Source organism: Microtus ochrogaster, chromosome 8 (genome assembly GCF_000317375.1).
Source record: "Microtus ochrogaster isolate Prairie Vole_2 chromosome 8, MicOch1.0, whole genome shotgun sequence".
Lineage (NCBI taxonomy): Eukaryota > Metazoa > Chordata > Mammalia > Rodentia > Cricetidae > Microtus > Microtus ochrogaster.
In genome coordinates, this window is record NC_022015.1 from 81,221,605 (window position 1) to 81,244,130 (window position 22,526).

General features: G+C 43.3%; 1 protein-coding gene across 5 annotated transcripts in view; it reads left to right on the forward strand.

Annotated features, from left to right (window-relative positions):
- The first annotated feature begins 6,044 nt into the window (after nucleotides 1-6,044).
- The window catches only part of Pdcd4 (programmed cell death 4), a 34,562-nt gene continuing 18,080 nt past the window's right edge, over nucleotides 6,045-22,526 (forward strand). For 2 of the 5 annotated variants that reach the window (XR_003377297.1, XM_026781493.1), the window contains exons 1-7: nucleotides 6,045-6,210; nucleotides 9,754-9,860; nucleotides 11,185-11,487; nucleotides 12,960-13,054; nucleotides 13,271-13,384; nucleotides 20,564-20,785; nucleotides 22,362-22,459. Coding sequence is in view for 4 of the 5 variants with exons in the window: in XM_026781493.1 (XP_026637294.1) it covers nucleotides 9,818-9,860; nucleotides 11,185-11,487; nucleotides 12,960-13,054; nucleotides 13,271-13,384; nucleotides 20,564-20,785; nucleotides 22,362-22,459 (875 nt within the window). In the remaining variant the exon portion in view is untranslated. Of the gene's footprint in view, nucleotides 6,211-6,412; nucleotides 6,565-9,753; nucleotides 9,861-11,184; nucleotides 11,488-12,959; nucleotides 13,055-13,270; nucleotides 13,385-20,563; nucleotides 20,786-22,361; nucleotides 22,460-22,526 lie in introns of those variants that run through there. The other 3 variants (XM_005352475.3, XM_005352476.3, XM_026781492.1) reach the window with 2 other exon arrangements.

Sequence of the window (22,526 nt, forward strand, 5' to 3'; positions counted from 1 at the left end):
TTAAGGGGCCAGCATGGTCTGAGGCCTCTCTACAGTCCCTGAGGTACCAATCGGTTAGTCAGCTTGGATAGACCTCACTGTAGGGCAGCTGTTGTCCTGGGAAGGTCACGTGGCTTGACCTTCAGAGGACAGGAGAACATGATGGCACATCCTGGCAGAATGCTTATTCTGAACACAGAACCAAATGTTAGGCTATCTCCCCAGACTGGATTGTTTGGGTGACATGATTCTTTTGGTTATCTTTTGAAAAATATTATGAATCAGCTGTGGCATCAGATGCATATTCATAATAACACCTGCATAAATTTTAGGACCTTTTTACATCCTTTGAAGCCCACCAATAAATCATTGACCTAGATTACTTGCCTTCAAAGAGAACTATCTAGACCACCATACACACACACACACACACACACGCACACACACACACACGGTCAGAACATGGTCCCCTCTGCAGCTACCTTTCTTTTGCATAGCTAGTTCCCAGAGGGTCTCTTGTTGCCTGCTAGGTCCTGTTTGGAGAACAACTTTGTCGTGCTGAAGGACTGCCAGCTATGTCCCTGGTTAGGCTCAGCTGCAGAGTATGGGAATTTTCTGGAGGTGTAGTTTAAAAATGTCAGACCTAGCTTTCCCTTTTGGAAGTGGTCCTCCTAGATTTTGGGAAAGAGGAAAAATGTGTGCGTGCATGTGTGTGCGTCTGTGTGTGTGCGTGCATGTGCATGCATGTTCGTGTATGTGTGTCTGTGCATGTGCGTGCATGTTCGTGTGTGTGTGTGCATGTTCGTGTGTGTGTGTGTGCGTGTGTGTGCATGTACGTGTGTGTTGCAAACAGAAGGAGAGATGCAAACAAAGAACCATGTGGGAAAAGGCAGGCAGCAGCAGGCAGGGAGACCAGTCCGTCACTGGCTCTTCTGTGCTTGCCTGGAGCCAGACTGCACCCTTTCTTTTGCATTGAGTTTTGGTTTGTTCTCTTGTCATCTGGGCAAATCGTCCTCACTATGCCATCTGCCATGCCCTTCCACTATTTCTCATCTTCCACGGAGTTGACATCATTTCTGTTATAAACATTTAATAACACAGACTACTATGTAGGGCTGGGGGGGTGTTTGTGCTAGCTTGAGGATCCTGGTTCTATCTGGGGCACCCACATACGAAACCCGGCATGGTGATGTGAGCTGGTACTCCCAGCACTGGGGAGGTGAAGAAGGGAGGACTTGGGGCTTGCTGGCTAGCCGTCTAGACTAATTGGTGAGCTCAAGGCCTATGAAAGACTTTGTCTCAAAGGTGGAAGACGTTCCTGAGGATAACACCACGGTTGTCTTCCAGCTTCCACACGCATGCACACACACATGTCGCCACACATACACAAACATGCATTAGGAATATCATTTCTGGCCTTCCCCATTCTATGATTTGTCACTAATTTTATTTTTCTGTTTAAAATAAATAGAAGTTTGATTAATTCTGTTAATTAACTTGAATTTCTTTGGTGTGCCACCCCCTCTCTCTCTGGAGCCGACCCAGCATCCTCTACAGCCTTCTCCATTTTCCTTTTCGAGTTGGCTCTTTTAGTCACAGCTCCAGGTCATCCGTGGCTCTCTGTTTTCTATCAGGAGAAAAAGCCTCTGATTCTATCCCAGGTTCCCTTGACACTGCTCGCCTCATAGTTGGGTTTGGGAGGCAGGCAGAAGCCGTGTGGACACAGAGAGGAGGAGGGCATAGTGTGCTCAAACAGCCAACGGAGAGAAGAGGGGGTTAATTGCGTTGCAGAAGAGTGCAAACAAAGCCCCAGAGATGCCATGAGAGGAGCCCGACCCCAACCGCCTAAGTAAGTGTAGGTGAAACAGGGTTAGTCAGCTCAGGAGAGCAGGGGGCTCCAAGACCCATGAGTGCGAAAGGCCCAGGTGCTGGAGCTTCCCTGGCTTGGGAGTCAGGGCAGGTGTGCGAGATGTGTTTTCTGGGGTTCCTCATCCCCAGCTGAGCTTCTTTCTAACTTGTTAAGGGGGGAAGGACTGGCTTGGTAAATAAGTCCCACAAAAGACGAGTCTCACAAAAGTCTCTCGGGTTTGACCTGGTGCAGTAGAAGCGTCCTCGTCACCCAGCACTCCTTGGTCTATATGTGCTAAGATGCTGCATCTACTTGTGCTCAGCAAACTTGTGCTGTGCTTCTGATTATACCACACTCTGCATCCCAGGGATGAGATTCTTGAAAATGTCGATGAAGCATTTTTAACCTTGTGCGTACCCCCTACCCTATTCCACCTTGCATTTCCATGTCCAGGGCATTAAAATGAAATGGAGTCAGCTGATAGCAGAAGAAGCTGGGGACCAGGTATCTGACTCTCACTGAAAAGACTCAGGCAGGACTGAGCTGCAGAAAGCATCTAGTCCAGTCTGGCTTCCAGACATCCAGAGTCCCCCTGTCTATACGATGCCTCCTCGACCTGTGTGCTGAAACCTTATTTTCTCTTCTGGCTTGGATTCTAACTAGTTATGAGGGTTGAACAACTGACTCAGTTTCTCTGGATCTGTTTCTCTACTTATCAAATGAAAGGCTTTCCCAAATATGCTTTCAACATAAAAGTCGCATGATTACTGGTGACTTGCTTAAGCTTCATTTCTCTCGCCTCTGAAGCACAGAGTCTTATCCACACCACTGGGAGGTGGGGAAAGTGTACACAAGAGTTCTCAGGAAACCTTAAAACAGTGCAAGCATCAGCAGTCATCACTACGGCTCTTTTTGTAGCTTCCTCTTCAGGCCGTCTTTCAAGTCTTTTGCCATTTGTGCTAAAGGAGACCTGGCCTCTTGTTGAAATTCTTAATGTCTTTGCTTCCACAAAAGGAGACCAAGACTGCTCAGTGCAGGCAGTGAAAGCCTATGCAAATGACAATCTCACCTGCAAGGTCTCTGGAAGGAAGTGGGCAGGATCTACTCACTCCCCAGAAGGATGGCTGCTTCTCAGCTCCCTGCAAGGACTTACACAGTGCTGCTGGGAATCAGAGCCCTCAGATCACAAATGCGGCTTTGTCAAAAACATGAAGGGCTCTGAAGAGCTCCGCAACCTCCTGCAGAAGTTCAGTTTTGCCTTTCACCTGTGTATTTCTAGGCATTTACTCATGTGATCTCATTAGCATGCCAAGCCTAACTTGGCATCACTCTCTTCTTTGCCTGTTTATGGGATGGCTTCGTGCGGTTCCCAGGCTGCCCTTGGACTCAAGGGGCAGTCTTCTAACCTCTCTGCTAACTGCTGGGATTAGGGCTATTGCCACTATTCCTGACTTCGGCCATCACTCTTGCCTTTGGGATGGAGGGAAATTGTATTACCAAAGCCTTGCCTCCGGAGACAGTCAGCTCCTATATTGAGTGTCACAATTACTTTATCTCCATCTCACTGAATCCTTTCAGACATTAGAGGAAAATTCTGTCCCCTCTTGCTTGTCACTTCCAGGACTCCCGTGGTGCGGCCTAAGGTTTCCACATAGCATCTCAAGGCGTGAGAACGTGAATGAATCGAGACCTCTTGGAGTTGACCATTTCTTCTCTCACAGTCCAGAAGACCGGAGCATTTGATTGCTCTGGGGAAGAGAAGGTGAGATGCCCAAAGCAGTGCCGTTGGGAACAAAGTCAATAACTTAAAAGCAAAACTTGGACACTCTACTAATGACCCTTCTTCTCAGAAACCCCATCAAGCCAAATACACCTTCTCTGCCCATCTTAACAGGGCCTGAGCCTGAGGCCGACAGAGATATATAACAGAGGTATATAATGCCCATCTGACCTTACAGCCAGGATTCTGCTGTCACTTCCGAGCAGGTAGCACAGTTGATTAGGGAAGCAATGTTGGTGACAGTGGCCATCATCTATATTCACAACTTGGTTTTTGCAACATATTCTGGGATATCTTGAAGCATCAAATACATAGATGTCAAGTTTCTTGGACTGCCTACCAAAGATGCTTAGAGTCAGCAGTAAAGGAAAGTTTAATTTTTTTTTTTTGAAAAAAAAGTTAAGAGTTCTTTCCAAGATGTGCCTATGAAAGTTTCTCCAGAACTTTTTTTTTTTCAGGATACCTATTAAAATAATGCAAAATTCATATGCTTCTGAAAATACCTTCTGAATTTTACTGGTAAAGAAATAGAAGTCTTGAGAAAGAAGTGGAGTTGTTTTTGCTAGTAGGGGACCTAGAACTAGAACATTGTTCCTACCTTGGCCACACTGGTCAACCTCATACTAAGGTGCATTTAGGGACTTCAGATACTGGGACGAGGATTGAGACGGTGATGTGAGTGTTTTATGCTCCATTAGGCCCCTTTGCCAGGGCAGATTTGCTGACAGACACTGTTTTATATTTTAGTCTCTATTAGATCCCTCTGCTGGGAGATTTGCTAACAAACACTGAGAGGTCTAAGGTGCGCTTTTAAAACAGGGGATTATATTGTGTTCTTATTTGAGAGGTCTTGGGCTCTCTGCTCTATCGAGCCTGGCTGTCCTGCGTGTTACACAGTGTGGGAAGGGAAAGGAAGAACTTAGCAGGGGTCTGCAGCTGCTGGCAGACTGGGGGAATGGAAGAGTCAAGAACTAAAGTCAAGAGAGGGATGGGGAAAAAAGAAGGCAGCAGCCACAGACTAGGGGAGAGGAAGGAGACAGCTGCAGATAGTTAAAAAAGCCACAAAACTGAGTGGCTAGGAAGCTCTGATTATAATAATGCCCGTGACTCATGAGGCTAATTCAGATGCTGGCCATGTGAAGGAGTCCCTGACCAAGAGAGGGTGATCACCACCAACGGCTGGGATTCTCTGTGAACTCATATATGGCATATTTATTGCATGGGTTAATAAATCTACAAAGCGGCTTCTTAAGCATACAATACAAAGGCCATGTTCTTAGGGAGACAAGCCTGGACTGGGACTCAGATAAAATAATGCCAGGTAGAAGGCGGCCTGTGCCTCCAGAGGTACAACAGGCCAGTACTTTCTCCGAGGAATTGGGTTTCAGAAAATGGATCATATCGGAATGAGACTTGATAAAGACTGAGGGAGGTCAAGAGATGTGGATAGGATGTACCAGATATTTCAAGATGATACGATAAAGACCTGGCAAGACACAAGGTTGTGGACTGCGAGCTGTCCAAGTGGCGTATCCATGGCCTAGGTAGGGTGTGGGAGATATGGCCTCAAATCCTGCAGGTCACCTTGTGGGTTGTAGGATGTTTGCTGGGAAGCAGATACCCCAGGGAGGCAGTGGGATGCGTGTGAAGGAGTGTGCGTGTGTATGTGTGTGTTAGCATTATGTAACACCAGGCTGGAGACTGGGCAGTAAGGCCTAATTTAGGGGATGGTGGTTGCTACTGAGCAAGGAGACAGTTCAGTTCTGAAAAGACTAATTCTGTTATTGCCATTCAGACTATAGGTAAACGTGGCCAGAGAAAAGCAGGTCAGTCCTTTACAAGGGCACAGGGAGAGCCTAAGATACTGCCAGTCTCAGGATATAACCACCCAGACAAAATGAGAGCCATAGAGATGGCAGCCAGAAAGGTGACACAAGACAGCTGTAGAAGGCCGTTTCAATACTGTAGCCACGGTTGAGAAACCCAGCCTTGAAATCCAGCATGCAAGAACCACAGTGGCTGGCTGGATAGCAAAGGGAATGGGAACGATTTTTATCTCAAAGGGCTTAGGCCTTTGCAATGAGAAAACTTCTGAGCACGTGGACGCACAGTAGGACACGCGTGGAGCAAGGGCCGGCGACAGAAGTAGAGGCTGGCTTTCCTAAGCGACCAGGAACTGAGGGTCCGAGTGTGCCGGGTCACCGAGCCGCACCCCAGCCCCAACTCCGGCCTCCGGGTCCCCTCCCCCCAGCCCGCTGAGCGGCTCCCGAGCCCGGGGCGCGTGCGCCGACCGTCAGTGCCCCGCCCCCTCCCCCCAGCGCCCCGCCCCAACTTTCCACGTTTCACTTCCCTCAGTCTCCGCCTCGGCCGCAGCTTCGCCGCCACGATTGGCTCCCGGACCCCCTCGTCTCGGCCAATAGACACCACGCTGTCGCCCCCGTGTTACTGGGTAGAACAAAACAAAAACAAACAGAGCGAGAGGGGCCAGAGGCGCTCTGAGGCGGCTGCGGCGGAGGCTGAGGAGCAGAGTCCTGTGGGTCGGAGACCCGGGCGAGCGTCGGTGGCGGCGGCGGCGGCGGCGAGGCGGGGGCGGCCGGAGGAGGTCAGTACGGTGGGCGCGGCTCGCACGCGCGGGCTGCTGGCGGCGTCCTCCTCCTGCTCTCCCTCGGGCTGTGGACGAGGCCGCCGCACGTTGGGAGGGGGAGGGGGCGTGGAGGCCTCGCCGCTGCAGTCGGGGGCGACGGGCCCGGGTCTGCAGCCGCTTCGAAGCCCTCAGGCCCGGGCGCGCTCGCCCAACGCCCGGGGCTCGGTCTCCGAGGCTGCAGCGCGGGGCCCGCCCCCTCTTCGGTGGCCCCTGCCTTCCCCGGCCACTGGGCGGGCGCGCGGGCGCTCGCGGCCGAGAGCAGCCTCCATCAGGTGCCAGTCCCGCTGCAGTTGGACACGGGCGACAGGACGGGTAGGGGAGGTGTGTGTGGACCGGACTGAGGTCGGTTGGGGGCTCGGAGGCCTCCTCCCGGGCCTGGCCGCCGCGGCCTGCCCTGCCCGGTGCTGCCGGAGGGTGGGGGTCCTGCGGGCGGGCTCGGGACGCGGACAGCCGCCCGCCGGGCCCTGCGCCAACCCCTCCTCGCCGGCTATCCGGCACAGGGTCCCTAAAAACGAAAAAGATTACAAGCTAGAGAAAACAAAGCCGAGAAGAGAGCCCCCTTTCTGTGAAGGCATGCTACGTCCGCTGCCTCTGTCTGTCCAGTGCTGTGATGTACACGGAGGGTTCCTCCGAACCTCAAAACTGCAGATGTACGTCCTCCCAAATCTTCCCCCACGCCCTCCTGGGAGCGGGCTGGTTAGCCAGCCACTGTCGTCACCTTAGGATTCAAATGTAGCTATGGGCCTGGGGGAGTGGTGGGTGTGAGGCCTACAGGGTGCTTTGAAAACATATTGGTATATTCGCAGTTGTGACATTCTCCATGGCTTTGGGAAAGCCCGCATTCCTTAAAAAAAGAAAAAAGAGGTTTTAGCATATCTATCCATATTGTCACTTAAACCCATTAAGTGCTTGCTACTGAGTTATACATGCATCCGGCGGCATCTTTGAATTGTGATTCGGTTAGTTTGCCTAGTGTGGTAATGTTAAGAGAAAAATACTTGTTAGGACTACAAAAATGAATGTACGCTGTAATTTTCTATAGCGATTGCTTTTGCAGTACTGTGGTAGAGTGCTTTTAGGTGATTGTAAGTTGCTAATTCGGTGATTGTATCCCAGAGAAGAATTAAAGTAATTTTCTAGTTAACGTACAGTTTAAACTTGATTTCCAAAAATGCCAGAATAATTTATGGGTTATTTAGGGAACACACTGGAGAACAGCTAATTTCAGCCTTAATTTTTCTAACTGCATGCATGCTTGTTTTCCCTCATGGGAAATGATTCTGTATATTAGTGTGGAGCAAGTGGAGTTTAAGTGTTTTTGTTTTTTTTTTTAAAGTTTGAGGTAAGCATTTTAAGGATTGTTAAATTGAAAAAAAAAACCCTTCCAATCTGAAGATATTGGAACATACTGCCCTTCAGAACAGCGGTGCTGCTATGGGTTGTGGCTGGGATCCTGATCTGGAGAATGAAATTTTTTTTTGGTTATAATTAATAAACAGTTCATTATTTGTGATAGGTATTTCCATAGCTGTTTTCTGTATCATAGATTAATTATTTTTAGTGTTTCGAAAGCAGTTGGTGTAGCAAGTCTAGGCTGTCATAAACCTTTTTTTTTTTTTTTTGTTGCTGTTAACCCGGACCTTTCCTGTAGGGCATTGTGAGTTTTTGTACTGCGTTCACTGGTCCTGATTCTGCTAGTGCTGCCTGCGCTGTGCTGCTTTCTCCTTGCACAGATCACCTGCTCTTCCTGCATCTCTTGAATCGTATGCAGAGTGAACACACGAAGTGCATGAAGGAATGCACATAGAACTCATTTGAATTAGATAGGGTTCGATATGCAGCAATCACAAGCTTAGTCCTTTATTGGGTGGATGCTGCAGAAGGCATTTTCTCAAAGATTGTACTTGTGTACAGAATGAAAAGAAACTTCACAATGTGGCTTTAAATGAAACCACACCATGCATGACAGATTTCGTATAACATGCCATTCGTGCCCAGAGAGGAAGTGGAGGACTGCGTTTTCAGCCGTGGAAAGTACTAAATGTTTGCATTTCCAGACTATATTTGTCCTATAGCTATGTGAATCTCCACATATCTATTTTAAAATTCATTTTATCTAAATTCCTAAGTTGTTTGGAATTAAAGTATTGGGGAAGTGATCCCTTCGATGCACTTGTCAGTTTGTTCTGAATAGAATTAGAGGGTGATATTTTCACCGTGTTGTGTTTTTTAGCGGTATGGTTAGCCTTGGTGTAGCCTAACAATTACGGCATCACTTCAGCATAAGGTGTTACTTTTGTTTCACAAGTTAATACATGTTTTGGAGAAAAAGAGCATAAACTTGGAGTGCTTGTGCACATGCTACCACCAGTTCTGTCAGTTGTCTGCACCTCCCCTAAAACAGTCTCCTGTGTAGGCTTTACCCTCCCGACTTTCCTGGCTCGTGCTTCTAGGATGCTGTGCGGTGGATTTGTTTTACCACGTCTGGCTTTTATATGTTACTAAAGCAGGTTTTTTTTTTAATGAAAATTTTAGATTGTAAAAAAGATACACTAAAAATAAATTACAAATAAATGTCATAGTAGAAAAGGTTACTTAAATGTCTCCCTGTCTCAGTGTCTCATAAAACAACACGTGAAATGGCAGCTGCTTCTGCTTTCAGATAGTTTATGGTGTGGAAGACCAACACGTGCGATGTTCTTGACTAGCCACAACTGTTGTTTATATTTTAGAATAAATTTAAGTTATTGTTAGAGAACTATTCCAGTACTAATGTTCCTATATGCAAATGTATGATTAATTTTAAGACTGTATTAAATGTGGGCTGGAGAGATGGAACATGGGTTAAGAGTACATAGTGTTCTTCCAAAGGATCCAAGTCCAGTTCCCAGCACCCACATCAGTCAGTTCACAGCTCCCTGAATGTCCAGCTCTGGTGGATCCAGTGCCCTCTTGTGGCCACCTGTGGCACAGCATACAGGGTGTGTGTCTGTGGTGTGTGCAAATCTTAAGAGATTTGGTGTGTTTGTATTTCTTTAATGGAAAGAAGCACGTGTTGTAATAGTTTTTAACTCCAGTTTAAAGGACTCATTGACACATACTGAAATCTGATGTGTTTTAATCTCAGCTTTTCTTTTTTTTTCTGTCTCAGAAAAGCTTGTGGAGAAATTTGGCACTAAGTGTTAATTAGATTACTTTTGAAAGTAAAGCAACTTTTTATTTTTATTTATTTTTTTTATTTTTGAGACAGAGTTTCTCTGTAGTTTTTGGTACCTGTCCTGGAACTAGCTCTTGTAGACCAGGCTGGCCTCAAACTCACGGAGATCCGCCTGCCTCTGCCTCCCGAGTGCTGGGATTAAAGCATGTGCCATCACTGCCCAGTGAAAGTAGAGCAACCTATGGCATTTTTTTTCCCTTCATTGTATTCAGGTAAGTTGAATTTACCTTAATTATGTCAGATTAGAAGATGGTGAAACTTTTTCTTTTCCTTTTTAAACATAGATTTTAAAGGAGGACTTCCATTTCATAATTTTTGTATAATCAGTGCAAGTGAAATTAAGGAAAAATGGATGTAGAAAATGAGCAGATCCTGAATATAAATCCTGCTGGTGAGTAATACTCCGAACCCTGACTGAGTAGACTTGGAACTATTCCATAGTTTATGTGAAAAAAATGATAGTAAGACTTTAAAGTATGTCCTTATCCGTGCTAAAGATACCCTAGCTCTCCAAAAAGAGCAAAGACTAGGAAGAGTTTTGAAAGGAAAAAAGATATCATAGCTGAGTTTGACTATTTGAACGTAAAAATGGTCAACCTTGAGTATGGTGCAGTTCCAGCAGCGTGTCCATTAACGTGATGATACGTAGTGAAGGCTTCACACTTCATTAGGGATCGCGTTTCAAGTAAGGGCGTGCTTTAGAAAAGTGGTCTGTTCAGAGAATGTTCTGCAGAAGCTGAGACATAGCATTTTCTTACTAACAGCTGTACTTTTTTTTGTTAAGAATTGAAAAGGATTAAATACAAATAGAGTTTTTAGAGATTGATTCACTGATTTTTAAACTATCACAAACACATTAAAGTCATACATATCTATTTTACATATCGTTATTATGGTCAGGCACCCGACAGTTTGGGTGCTGTGGCTCTGACTGAGTTATCCTTTGTGAACAGAGCTGCTGTAGCAGAATGAATTCAGTCACCTTTCAGATCGAAGATTAGTAATTAAATAACTTCCAAAAAAGGGAACAGTAGGGATGATTTTAGTTGCTAATTTTCCAACTTGTATAGGCTGAGAACTTTTCGTAGATAGAAATTTGGGGAAATAAGAGTTGGAGATGATGATTTAAGAATATTCATTATGTTGTTATGTTGAAGGCTGTCAATTCAACAATTACATGGGATTACATACTTGTCAGATATATATTACAGGCTTTTTTGGGAGTTATTAATGTTTTTTAAGTATTTGTAACTGAATAGGGAATGTTTGGGTGGTGATTTTAAATGCATTCTGAACCTTGGTTTCCTCATTTGTATAAATTGCTGAACTTAGAGTGACCAGTAGAGAGCCTAACAAGTATAATAGATATTTTGTGTAATCTCCACTGTCTCAATATTCTTTGTTTTACTCTATTTTCATGCTCTTGGATCTACAGTTTATGATCTTTACTAACATAGATTTTATTATTCAGATGTGAGGTTCCTTCTTTTCAGAAAACCTTATTAATTAAAATTTAGTCATTTCCTGTGTTTCCTTGGTAATGGGAAAAGAATCTTATTTGTCCTTTATTAGATTAAGCCATGTGAAATTGCTAATATATGACTACTATTAACTACAAAATGTTAATTTCATGGGTAGTAATCAGATTAAATGGTACCTGACTAACAGTGGATGTTGGAAATACTTAGTTTGCTTTCTTTGTTTTCTCTTTTAAGATCCTGATAATTTAAGCGACTCTCTCTTTTCTGGTGATGAAGAAAATGCTGGCACTGAGGAAATAAAGAATGAAATAAATGGAAATTGGATTTCCGCATCTTCTATTAATGAAGCTAGAATTAATGCTAAGGCAAAACGACGGCTACGGAAAAACTCATCGCGGGACTCGGGCAGAGGCGATTCAGTCAGTGATAATGGAAGTGAAGCAATCAGAAGCGGAGTAACTGTGCCCACCAGTCCAAAAGGAAGGTTGCTAGATAGGCGTTCCAGATCTGGGAAAGGAAGGGGGCTGCCAAAGAAAGGTTAGTGTGTGCTGTGCACAGAAACAATGTGGAAAAACCCCAGTTCCTGTGCTGGGAGTTCCTTGTGCTAAAGAGGACTGAAGTACAGACAGTTGTAAGGTTTACAGGTTGCTTATGTGTTTGTAGTGGAGCTGAAGGCCAGGAATTGCTTTTTCTTAAGGTTAATTTCTTTTTTTTTTTTTTTTTGAAATAGAGCTTTTCCCCCCAGCAAAATATAGTACACATTAATGCTTTTAGTTAGGAATTTTATGCACCCTATGAAAATAGTCAGGTTAATCATAACTGTTACCAATTGAATCTGATTTTGGTTTATTATTAAAAGTAGTAACTATAATACATTTCATAGCATATTTGTGGTTCTGGGTCTGAGTTCTCTTTAGCTTTGCTGTTTGAATGGTGGAGTGGATTGATGTATTTCACTGGTGTATCCAGTGCCAAGAACACTGATAGATGTTTAACATTTGTTGGATGAGGGTCTGCCAGCATCTGTCTGTAGTAGGATTTTGGTGGAATTTGGATATTGGACTGAATTTTGAATGATGTGAGCTTCAATTTATACACTTAATTAAGACCCTGATAATTTAAATGGGTCTGGCAATGAACATGCTTGTAAAGTGTGGGGGGTATGAAACATGGAGATTGGATTTCAGCGTCTTCTATTAGTGAACCTCGAACTAATGTCAAGACAAAAAGATGATTATGTGAAACTTTTGTTAAGGGGAAGAGAGACAGATAAATATAGAACTATTTGGACTATACAATATATACTATAGTAGTCTTTCAGAAATTACTTTTGTGAATAGTTTCACAATCATTGTATCAGAATGATAGTTATCTGATTCTGGTCTGCTATATTCCAAGGATTATATTCCAAGTACAGAGTGAAAACTTAAAAAGTATATTTTAGACAAATTTGGCCTTATACAATTGTCACATTTGATATGGAAAAGCATCTTGGAAAGTTGAAGTTTACTCTTTGGTTTGTATACAGAAAAGAAACAGTTGTCAGTGCTGTTAATTCTTAAATAGCAATTATTTGTTAACATACTGTTAATTCGAAGTATAGTTTGTGTACTTATGTGGAAGAGTGTTAGACTTAAAGCATTTGATGGTGGTCATTATGGTTCTTTGTGGAATCATAGGTTGAGGTTTTATTGCCCTCTTTCTGGTTGTAAGGAATGCCAGCACTTAGAGCTTCCTCACGGTGTCAATTTGTGTGAGGTCTGAGGCATTGCTGTTTCTTTCAAATCTAAAAAAAAAATATTTTAAAGAATCTGCCTTGGTAGTTTCTAACTAAGTTATTTCAACTTGATGCTTTTGGAAATAGATGATAGATAACCTGCTGTTGAAAAATTGGTCTAAATAGGAGTTTCCAGTGTAGCTCTTAACTGGAAAATGCTTAGCATAAGAATTCTCACATTGAAGTTATTTCAGGTTTCAGTTAACATGTGTAAACTATCAACAACTTGCAGGTGGTGCAGGAGGCAAGGGTGTCTGGGGCACACCTGGTCAGGTGTATGATGTGGAGGAGGTGGATGTGAGAGACCCGAACTACGATGATGACCAGGTAGGCATCAGTTACTTTCATACTCAACGTTGGTAAGGCTTCTTGGCTTTTCACTTGTAAGAACAGCTTACTGAACTTTTGTGAAAGCAGCGGCATATGGGCTGTAAGTGATTAGAACAGGAAGCTGGTTTGTCCTGTCCACTGGTGATCACTAACTGGCTGAAATGATAGTGTCTGCTTACCTGAATATTTAACTTATAATCCCCCCTTCTCCAGGAGAACTGCGTTTATGAAACTGTGGTTTTGCCTCTGGATGAGACTGCGTTTGAGAAGACGTTGACACCGATCATACAGGAATACTTTGAGCATGGAGACACGAATGAAGTCGCGGTAGGTTCGACATTACAGGGATCGCAAACACTGACAAGGAAACGCAGCTGGAGTGATATTGATGACTCTGGATAAGTTTTTGTTTTATAAGGGCAGATTTCTTAATCAAGAATGGACTGTACAGGGCATGGTGCTTTATGCCTAAAATTGGAGTACTGCTACGGGGAAGGTAGACAGGCCAGTTTGAGGCCAGTCTGGGCCACATGGGGCTTCCACGGGGAAAAAAAAGAATATAGTTTTTTTCTCAACTAATTTTTCTTACGTGTTTATAGGTTCTGATGAAGCCTATATTCCAGACATGAACTCCCTTTTGTGGCATAGGCCTTGAATTTAGTTTGGGAAACTGTTTCTTAACTATGATAGTCGGGACCCTATTGCACACACAGAACATCCTGTTTAGTATCTTGGTATAGTCAAGCAGGAATGTTGCTGACAGTTCACCACCAGCAGCCTTCATGGTCCCTTCTGACAGGCACTGTGAAAGCTGTCCAGTAGGGTGGGGTTCCAGTCAACCCTATCTTACTGTTTCTATGTCCTGTATATATAGTCAAAGCATGCACATGCGTGGTCTTCAGCAATAGGGTCATATAACCAGCTGCAGTAGCAATAGGTTTTAGGATTTGTGGGACCTCATGGCCTTTCCTGGCCAACAGCTCAAAAGGTGGTGCTCCATCCCTGGCACTGAGATTTTCAGTCAATAACCTTATGACTTCTGGGCCTGCCCTTTTCTATTCATAGGGTACCATTTGTATTTAAACTTTTTAGCTGTTGGTTTAGTTACTGGGGGATGCTCAGTGACTCAAAGCACACTAGTCTTAGAACAGCCTGCATGGCACTGGTGATGGGGCTTGGATATACCACACCTCACTGTTTTAAGTGTGTTTGCTACCTTTGTGAAGTTTTATTCTGTGCCACACCAGAAACGGGTTTGGCCAGGAGGTCTTTACTCTAGCCCTTTATGGGGCAGGCTGTTTTTTTTTTTTTTTTTTTTTTTGGTTTTTCGAGACAGGGTTTCTCTGTGGTTTTGGAGCCTGTCCTGGAACTAGCTCTCTAAACCAGGCTGGTCTCGAACTCACAGAGATCCGCCTGCCTCTGCCTCCCGAGTGCTGGGATTAAAGGCGTGCGCCAGGGGCAGGCTGTTTTTAAGTCACTGAAATGAACCAGTAATAGATCTGCCTGGTGCAGTGCTTTATATACCCTCATAGTTGCTCTTCTGGTGTTGTGCACTGAGCTTCTGTTCCTTACCATGACTGAGACCAAAACACTATTGGAACTGTTTGCTTGGGTTGCTTTTGCCATAGCCCCCAACTGTATAGCCTTCTGAACTCCAGCCTTCTGAACTTCTGGTGACTTCTAACAGGAAGGGACACTGGGTTAGTGGACACATAGCTATTGGACCTGTCCCACAAAGATCTTACCCCTTTCAAAAGCCACCTGAGCCTTTCTATGCCAATCCCATATAACTTCTTTCATTATCAAGTAATGGGCAAGATGGGATATAAAAATCCAATATCCAAAGAGCCCCCACCCCATGCCTGTACTCTTTTACATTTATAGGCACAGTCTGTTGTAGGATTCCGATAGTAACGTTGTCAGCTATCTATGTGTCTTACCTGACTAGACCATAATACTCCCAGAATTTTACAGCTGTGCCTGGCCCTTGTGCCTGTATGTCACTTAGGTGCATTTCTTAATCTGCAAACACTCAGAAGCTAGCATTATGTCATCTGTGTAATGAAACATTTTCCAGAGGATTGGCAGGGCAAGGCAACATCACAAACCACCAGCCTATAGCGGAGAGGAGAGTATACAGACAACCTTGGTGAAGCACCCTGAAAGTCTGTTGTCATCTGCTATCAGAAGTGTCAGGTGATTCCAGAAGTTCACAGCTAAGAAGACACTAAGGTCAAACACAAACGGTGTGTGATGCAGCACAGAAAGGCTCCATCAGATGCTTCCTCCACAGATCAAGGTTGGGTGAAAAGCATGATTGGAGGCACTAACTTAATTCACTCCATTTTCTCTGAACCATTGCATTTCCATATTTTGGAATTCTTCCATGCAGCCTATCTGCATTTCTCCAAACATGATGAGGTCAGTGGGCCTGACTTAATCTGCTCAAACCCTCGCAAGGCTAAAAGTGAATGGGACCCTACTTTCCCCTGCTGTACCTATGGGCTCCCTGGTTCAGAATGGCCCTGGGTTGGCACAGTGGCTGTAACTGTAGCTGTTTCCACTCCATCCACCATATCTGGCTGCTGGGGGAGTTCCTGGTTGGGCAAACAATCTCCACCCCTAGCGCAACCTTTTGCTGGAAGGAAATGTGCCCTCCTTAGTCTGATGGGGTAATTACCCACCTCTGGGACAGGACTGATGGTCTTCACCTTACTGCTCTTCACGGTGTCTTCTGTGAACTGCTTGCTCCTCAGGCTCTGCAGCCATCCAGAAGCCCCTGAGCACAGTTTGGCTTCTATCACTTGTCCCCTAGGAACTCCAGCTACACGCAAGTCTTGTCACAGTTGTCTTCCAGTGACCCAGATCACCTCTCCCTCTGCTTTTTCCCCCATATCTCCTCTTAGTAGCTCTCTCACTTCACAGAGGCACTTTATATGCTGGTCTAAGTCACTGAGATCTGTCAAAGCTCTTCCCACTATAGAAAGATCTTGTCCCGCCAAAGGGCTCAAACAAAGTCACTAAAGTGCAACACCGGCCTCAAGGTCATTAACTCCTCTGTGAACATGGTTCTATCTGGCCCAGTGAACTGGGGTTCAAACACAGCTCCTTATTCCTAGTGCCCTTGATAGCAACTGCCTCTCCCTCTGTGGTCTTCCAGCCCCTGATATTTATGGGGACTTTAGGTGAAGATAACCTAGTGTTCCTAATGGCTCCGTAAGTTCTCTAGGGGCTGATGTCCCTCACACTGTCTCAGGTCATGCAGCCTTGGCTTTAAGGAGGGATGGGAAGTTTTATCAATGAGTGTTCCTGTCTCAGACTGAACACATCCACTCCTGTGACCCACAGGCTCACAATCCAGGTTCTGGCAAGCTCTTTTGTTGCTTGTTTAAAAGTCTAATTCCAGCAGTTCAAGCACTGAGTATTTTCTGATCATCCTAGTTTCTTGCCTTGGACCATATTCTGGATCATGGATTTTCCTTTTTGAAGGTTTCCTTTACGAAGGTTTTGAAGGTTTGGCTTGGGGGGGGGGGTCGTATATTCTGTTGCTTTTACCATGATTTCTTTTCACTTTGGCTCTTCCACGGGTTCCAAGGTCTTGGATCTGAGGAAGGGCTTTTGAGTACAGATCTAACTTGTTCTTTCTCTTCGTTCTCACCCCAAACCTTACAAAATGGCAAGCCAGCACCTCAGTCCCATCCTCTTGTTTCATTTCTTAGCCAAATTAGAGGCAAACACAGAGGATGCTAGCCACATCTCTCTTTCTTGTTGTAGTTGTTCTTTGCACAACCACATTCTTGCTTGGCCACCATCTTCAGGTGCATCTCTAACTACACATAGAGTGGCCAGGAAACCTCTGCTGCTGCTTGCTGACAGTCTTGACCCTTGTGTGCTAATCTTAAAGACTGCAAATATTTCCTCTAACCCAGTGCTTCTCAAGATTCCTAATGCTGTGGCCCTTTACTACAGTTCCTCATATTGCATGGTGACCCCAACTTTAAAATCACGTTGTTGCTATTTCATAACTGTAATTTTGTTAGTTATGAATCATAATATAAATATCTGATATGCAGGAGATCTGATATATCACACTAAAGGGGTAGCACCTCACAAGTTGAGAACCTGTTACAACTTTTTAAAGTTTTTTGAGACAGGATTTCTCTGTGTAGCCCTTGCTGCATTGGAACTCACTCTGTAGACCAGGCTGGCCTCAAACTCACAAAGATCTGCCTGCCTCTGTTTCCCAAGTGTGGGATTAAAGGTGTGCACCATCACCACCTGGATCCTGTTGCAACTTTTTAACTGGTTTTAGAGCATCTCCATATCCCCATGGTGGACCCCACTCATCAAACAGGCATGCCACCCCATACCATAAAGAAAGACTGTCATCCTGGTATTTCTCCACAGACATTCCTAATGGCTCAGGTTTAGTTTTATCTCATTACCCGTAGCAAGAACCATGCAACCTCTTGCACAACCATAGCACACAAGCACACTAACACATGCTTAAAGGAAAGGATGACTATTGGAGTTTCCTTTGTTGATGCTCTCTCACTCAGGCTTCTCAGCCTCAGCTGCATGCCTTGATCTCTGTCCTCATTAGGATTTTTATTGCTGTGAAGAGACACCATGACCATGGCAGCCCTTATAAAGGGAACATTTAATTGGGGTGGCTTGCTTACAACTCACGGCTTCAGTCCATTATCATGATGGGTAGCATGGTTGTATGCAGGGAGCTTTGGTGCTGGAGCTGAGAGTGCTATATCTTGCAGGCAACAGGAAGTTGACTGATACACTGAGCCATATCCAGGACATAGGAAACCACCCGCCCCTACAGTGACACACTTCCTCCAACAAGGTCATACCCACCCCAACAAAGCCACACTTCCTAATAGTGCCACTCATGAGATTATGGGACCAATTACATTCAAACTACCACATTCCACTCCCTGACCCCCATAAACTTGTGACAGTATCATAATGCAAAATGCATTTAGTTAAACTTCAAAAGTCTCCATAGTCTGTCACACTCTCAACAGTACTTAAAAGTCCAAAGTTCAAAGTTACTTCTGAGATTTATGCATTCTCTTAACTGTCATCACCTATAAAAATCAAAATAAAGCAGATCACATACTTTGAACCTATAATGGCACAGGGTATTCATTTTCACTCCAGAACATGGAAGGGAGCCTAGCAAGGGGAAAATACTGGACTGACGCAAGACTGAAGACCAACTGGGCAAACTTCAAACTGTGTGTCTCCATGTCTCACATCAAAATGCTCTTCAAATTCAGGTCTCTTAACTCCCTTCAGGATTTTTTTTTTTGGTTTTTTTTTTTTTTTTGGCCTACAACGTACTTCTTTCTCTTGGGCTGTGGTCCATTCCCTATTAGCAGATCTCCTTGACATGTATCCCTCTGTCATATCTTGGGTGCCAATTTCACAGCTTGATGTAATGGCCTATTTGCTAGGCCTACATTCAGAGACACCCCTTCCATAACCCATTTCTTCTGTGTTTAACTCTAAAGCTAGAACCACTTGGCCAGAGCTGTCAAGTTCTGCTGCGTACTGCTTACTCATTGAATTACATCATCACCAACATTCTGTCTTCAATATCAAAGCTTGACTGTCCTGAAAATGGATCTCTAGACCAAGTTGGCCTCAAACTCAGCAATCTTTCAATTACATCTTCACCAGTTTTCTGTTTTCCATAGTTTTCTTTACTGCCTAACCTTGCCTGTCCTGGAACAGAGATTTACCAGCCTCTCTGCCTTCTGAGTGCTGGGATTAATGTGTGCAGCCTGTACACCAGCTGTTTTTCTTAAGTTTCTTTCCTTCCACAAGTTGGAAACTTAGTTGGGTGGGTGCTTGCCCTGAGGTCACCACTCACTTTATTTCATTTTTTAATCTATTTATCTCCTTGAACATAGGACTTAGCTTCATTCCACTTCGTGGTATTTTTTTTTTGCCTTTAAATTTACATTTTGTTATTTACCCTACTCAGCTTTCCCCTTTTCATTATAAATCTTCATTAGAGTTAGCACTAATATCCATACGACAGAGTCTATACTAGACTGTTTTGAGATTTCTTCTGCCAACGGAATTAATCCAGAACTCTTCACTCTAGCCTCAGGCAGACTCTTTGGACAAGGGCAAAAGGTAGCCACTTTTTTCCCCCACCAAAATATCACAAAAATGATCTCTAGGCAACATATGAAACTCCCAACAGTGCAAATAACTCTTAGTACCTCTGTCTTCCATGCTAGTATGGCTCACTAAGCAGCGCTTAAAGCATTCCACTGCTTTCCAAACCCCAAGTACCAAAGTCCAGACTCCTCCAAATACATGATCAGGCCTATCACAGCAATACCCCAACTTCTGTGTTAGGGTTTTTATTGCTGTGAAGGGACACCATGACCACTTTTAATAATGTCACTCCCAATGAGATGATAGGGGCCAGTTACTCTATTTGTAGTCGGGGCCATGTACTCAGTTCTCTCCAACTCATCTTTGGTTCTGTCATGTTCTTTTTGTGACAAAACTTCCGGGGATGCACAACACACATGTACTCACCCCAGAAAGGGAACCCAAAACAGACCAAAGTACAGATACACCAAACTACAACTTGGTGAATCAATGAGGTTTATTGGGGCTACTTACAGGAAAAGGGTTCCTAGCAGGAGCAGAAATGACTCTTAAGATGTCTATATAGCCAAATTCTACTCCAGTACAGGTGACAACTCACAAAACTGGGAACCTGGAGCATACTGCACAACCTGTAAGCAGGTGTCTCAGTTGGTCTAAATCTCTGGTAGGCAGCTCATCTGGTTTCTGCTGCTTCCAGGCTCTGGTCTTGCTGAACATCCTCTTTGCAGATTCGCTTTGTTTACTCTGGTAGGGAAAGACCTCTGGAAAGATTGGAAAGACCTAGTGAGTCTCGTCAGTTTCAGGTACTTTCTGAAGCTTTTTTGAGTGATTTTCCTTCTTGTTAAGAGAGATTCCCTTGCCTGAAGATATGTTTCAGTCTTGGAGAAAACCATTACATAACACACACCATGAGGAGAAATGTGTGGTCCATGTCCTGCCTCCTGAATATCAGTCAAGTAAAGGCAATACAGAACATTGTATTGAGAGGAAGAGCTTGTACTATGAAACATAGTCTTCAAGAGAAAACTTTTAAGTAAAATATGTAAACAGACTGTAATATAAAATGGATTTCTCCACAGATGTTCAAGTATTTGTAGAAGTAATAGTAATAGATTGTAAAGCAGAGGTTTAGTTAATTAGGTAGTTGAATGAGCTGTTTTCAGTGTTCTTCACAGTCTAAATGGACTGATGTTCAGACACTTAAAGGTTATATCAATATTACTGATGTAAACCTGTTAAATATGACTATTTTGATATTTCTAAAAAAGGAAGGTATAATGATAGGTAAAAAGCATGACTACAAAACTAAAATTTTACCGAACTGTAGTGACAGGTAATTATTTTCATTCTTTTAAATAGGAAATGTTAAGAGATTTAAACCTTGGTGAAATGAAAAGTGGAGTGCCGGTGTTGGCAGTGTCCTTAGCATTGGAGGGGAAGGCCAGTCATCGAGAAATGACATCGAAGCTACTTTCTGACCTTTGTGGTACAGTAATGAGCACAAATGATGTGGAGAAGTCATTTGATAAGTTGTTGAAGGATCTGCCTGAATTAGCATTGGACACTCCTAGAGCACCACAGGTTTGTGCGTTTCTCTTTTCATTTACTGTCCTTTCCTTCTGTGCTTTTGGTAGTAGAAATAATAAACTGTCCTGGCAGTTTTAATAACTAGAAGGCAATGACCCAAAAAAATAGCTATGCACGTCTTCATGTCCCCCCCAACTTTGTTTATATTTTTATTACTATCTATTAAACCAAGGGTACCCACTGCTAGGCAAGTGCTTTATCACTGGGCTGTAACCTACTCAGCCTTTCTGCTGATTTCCAAATAGTCTTGAAATTAAGTTTTATGTCTGACCTCTTTCCCATCCAGGTGTGCATCGTTTTTAGACATATATAATACATGTATTTTCTGCTCATACATTTTTATTACATGTACACTATTTTACCAAGAGTTTTATTTTTATTTTTATTTTTGAGACAGGGTTTCTCCGTAGCTTTTGGTTCCTGTCCTGGAACTAGCCCTTGTATACCAGGCTTTACCAAGAGTTTTTAAATATATGTTTCTCTAATAGTGACAATTGACTTACTTGAGTAGTATTTGTTGAAACAGAATAAATCATAACCTCCCTTTTGTCACTTTGAAAACATGCAATTGCTGTTTATTAACATCTGCATAAAAATTCAATTTATAATGAGTTTCTAAATGAAATAGACTTATTTTCATCTTCTTTTTATATACACATTTAAAGATGACATCTAAGTTATATTAATTATAGAAATTTATAATTATTATTATTTTTTTCAAGACAGGGTTTCTCTGTGGCTTTGGAACCTGTCCTGGAACTAGCTCTGTAGACCAGGCTGGTCTCGAACTCACAGAGATCCGCCTGCCTCTGTCTCCCGAGTGCTGGGATTAAAGGCGCGCGCCACCATCGCCCAGCTAGAAATTTATAATTATTAATTATAGAAGAAAGACTGGAACAAAAAATATAACAAAAATCCCCACAAAAACCTAACATTTTTTATTTCTAGTTTCTTGGTTATTTATCAATATCCTTTAAACTTAATTAGGAAATGGATTGTGACATATACATTGTTTTTTAGATTTGATTTTTCTTACAAGATGTATCAAATATCTTTTTCTATGACCCCACAGTGTACTTTGGTCTGTGTGCACTGCTTACCCATGCCATTATTGTCAGACCCTGAAGTCGTTTCCAGTCTCTGTAGTAAATGATGCTGTGATCATACTTTCAAATGAACATCTGTGCATAACTTTTCTCCACAAGATAAGTTTTATAATTGGTTGAAAAAACATTCTGGGCTATTTTATTTAAGAAATGAAGAGTTTTTTTCTTGACTAAGTCATTTTAACAGATATTGGTAACATGTTTAGAATGAGGCAGTGTAAAAAGTATTGAGGATTAAGTAGTGAGCTAAACAGATGTTGATTTCGATCTTGGCGGCATTAACTTGAAGGTTAATGTAAAGGAGTATACTTCATACATGACAAACGCGTGCTTTTGCATAACCCAGCATGTATTTTATCTGTTGTGTAGTTCAGCTAGTTTCTATCATTTATCCATTTCAAAACTGTGGTCTAATAAAGGTTTATTTTGGATTTTTTTTTACATAGTTCTCTTTCTTATTATAGTTGGTGGGCCAGTTCATTGCCAGAGCTGTTGGAGATGGAATTTTATGTAATACCTATATTGATAGTTACAAAGGAACTGTAGATTGTGTACAGGCTAGGTAAGTAGATTAAGTTTTGCTTCTTAGAATTTCAAAACAGGCAGTTCTACAGTGATACTCGCATTAA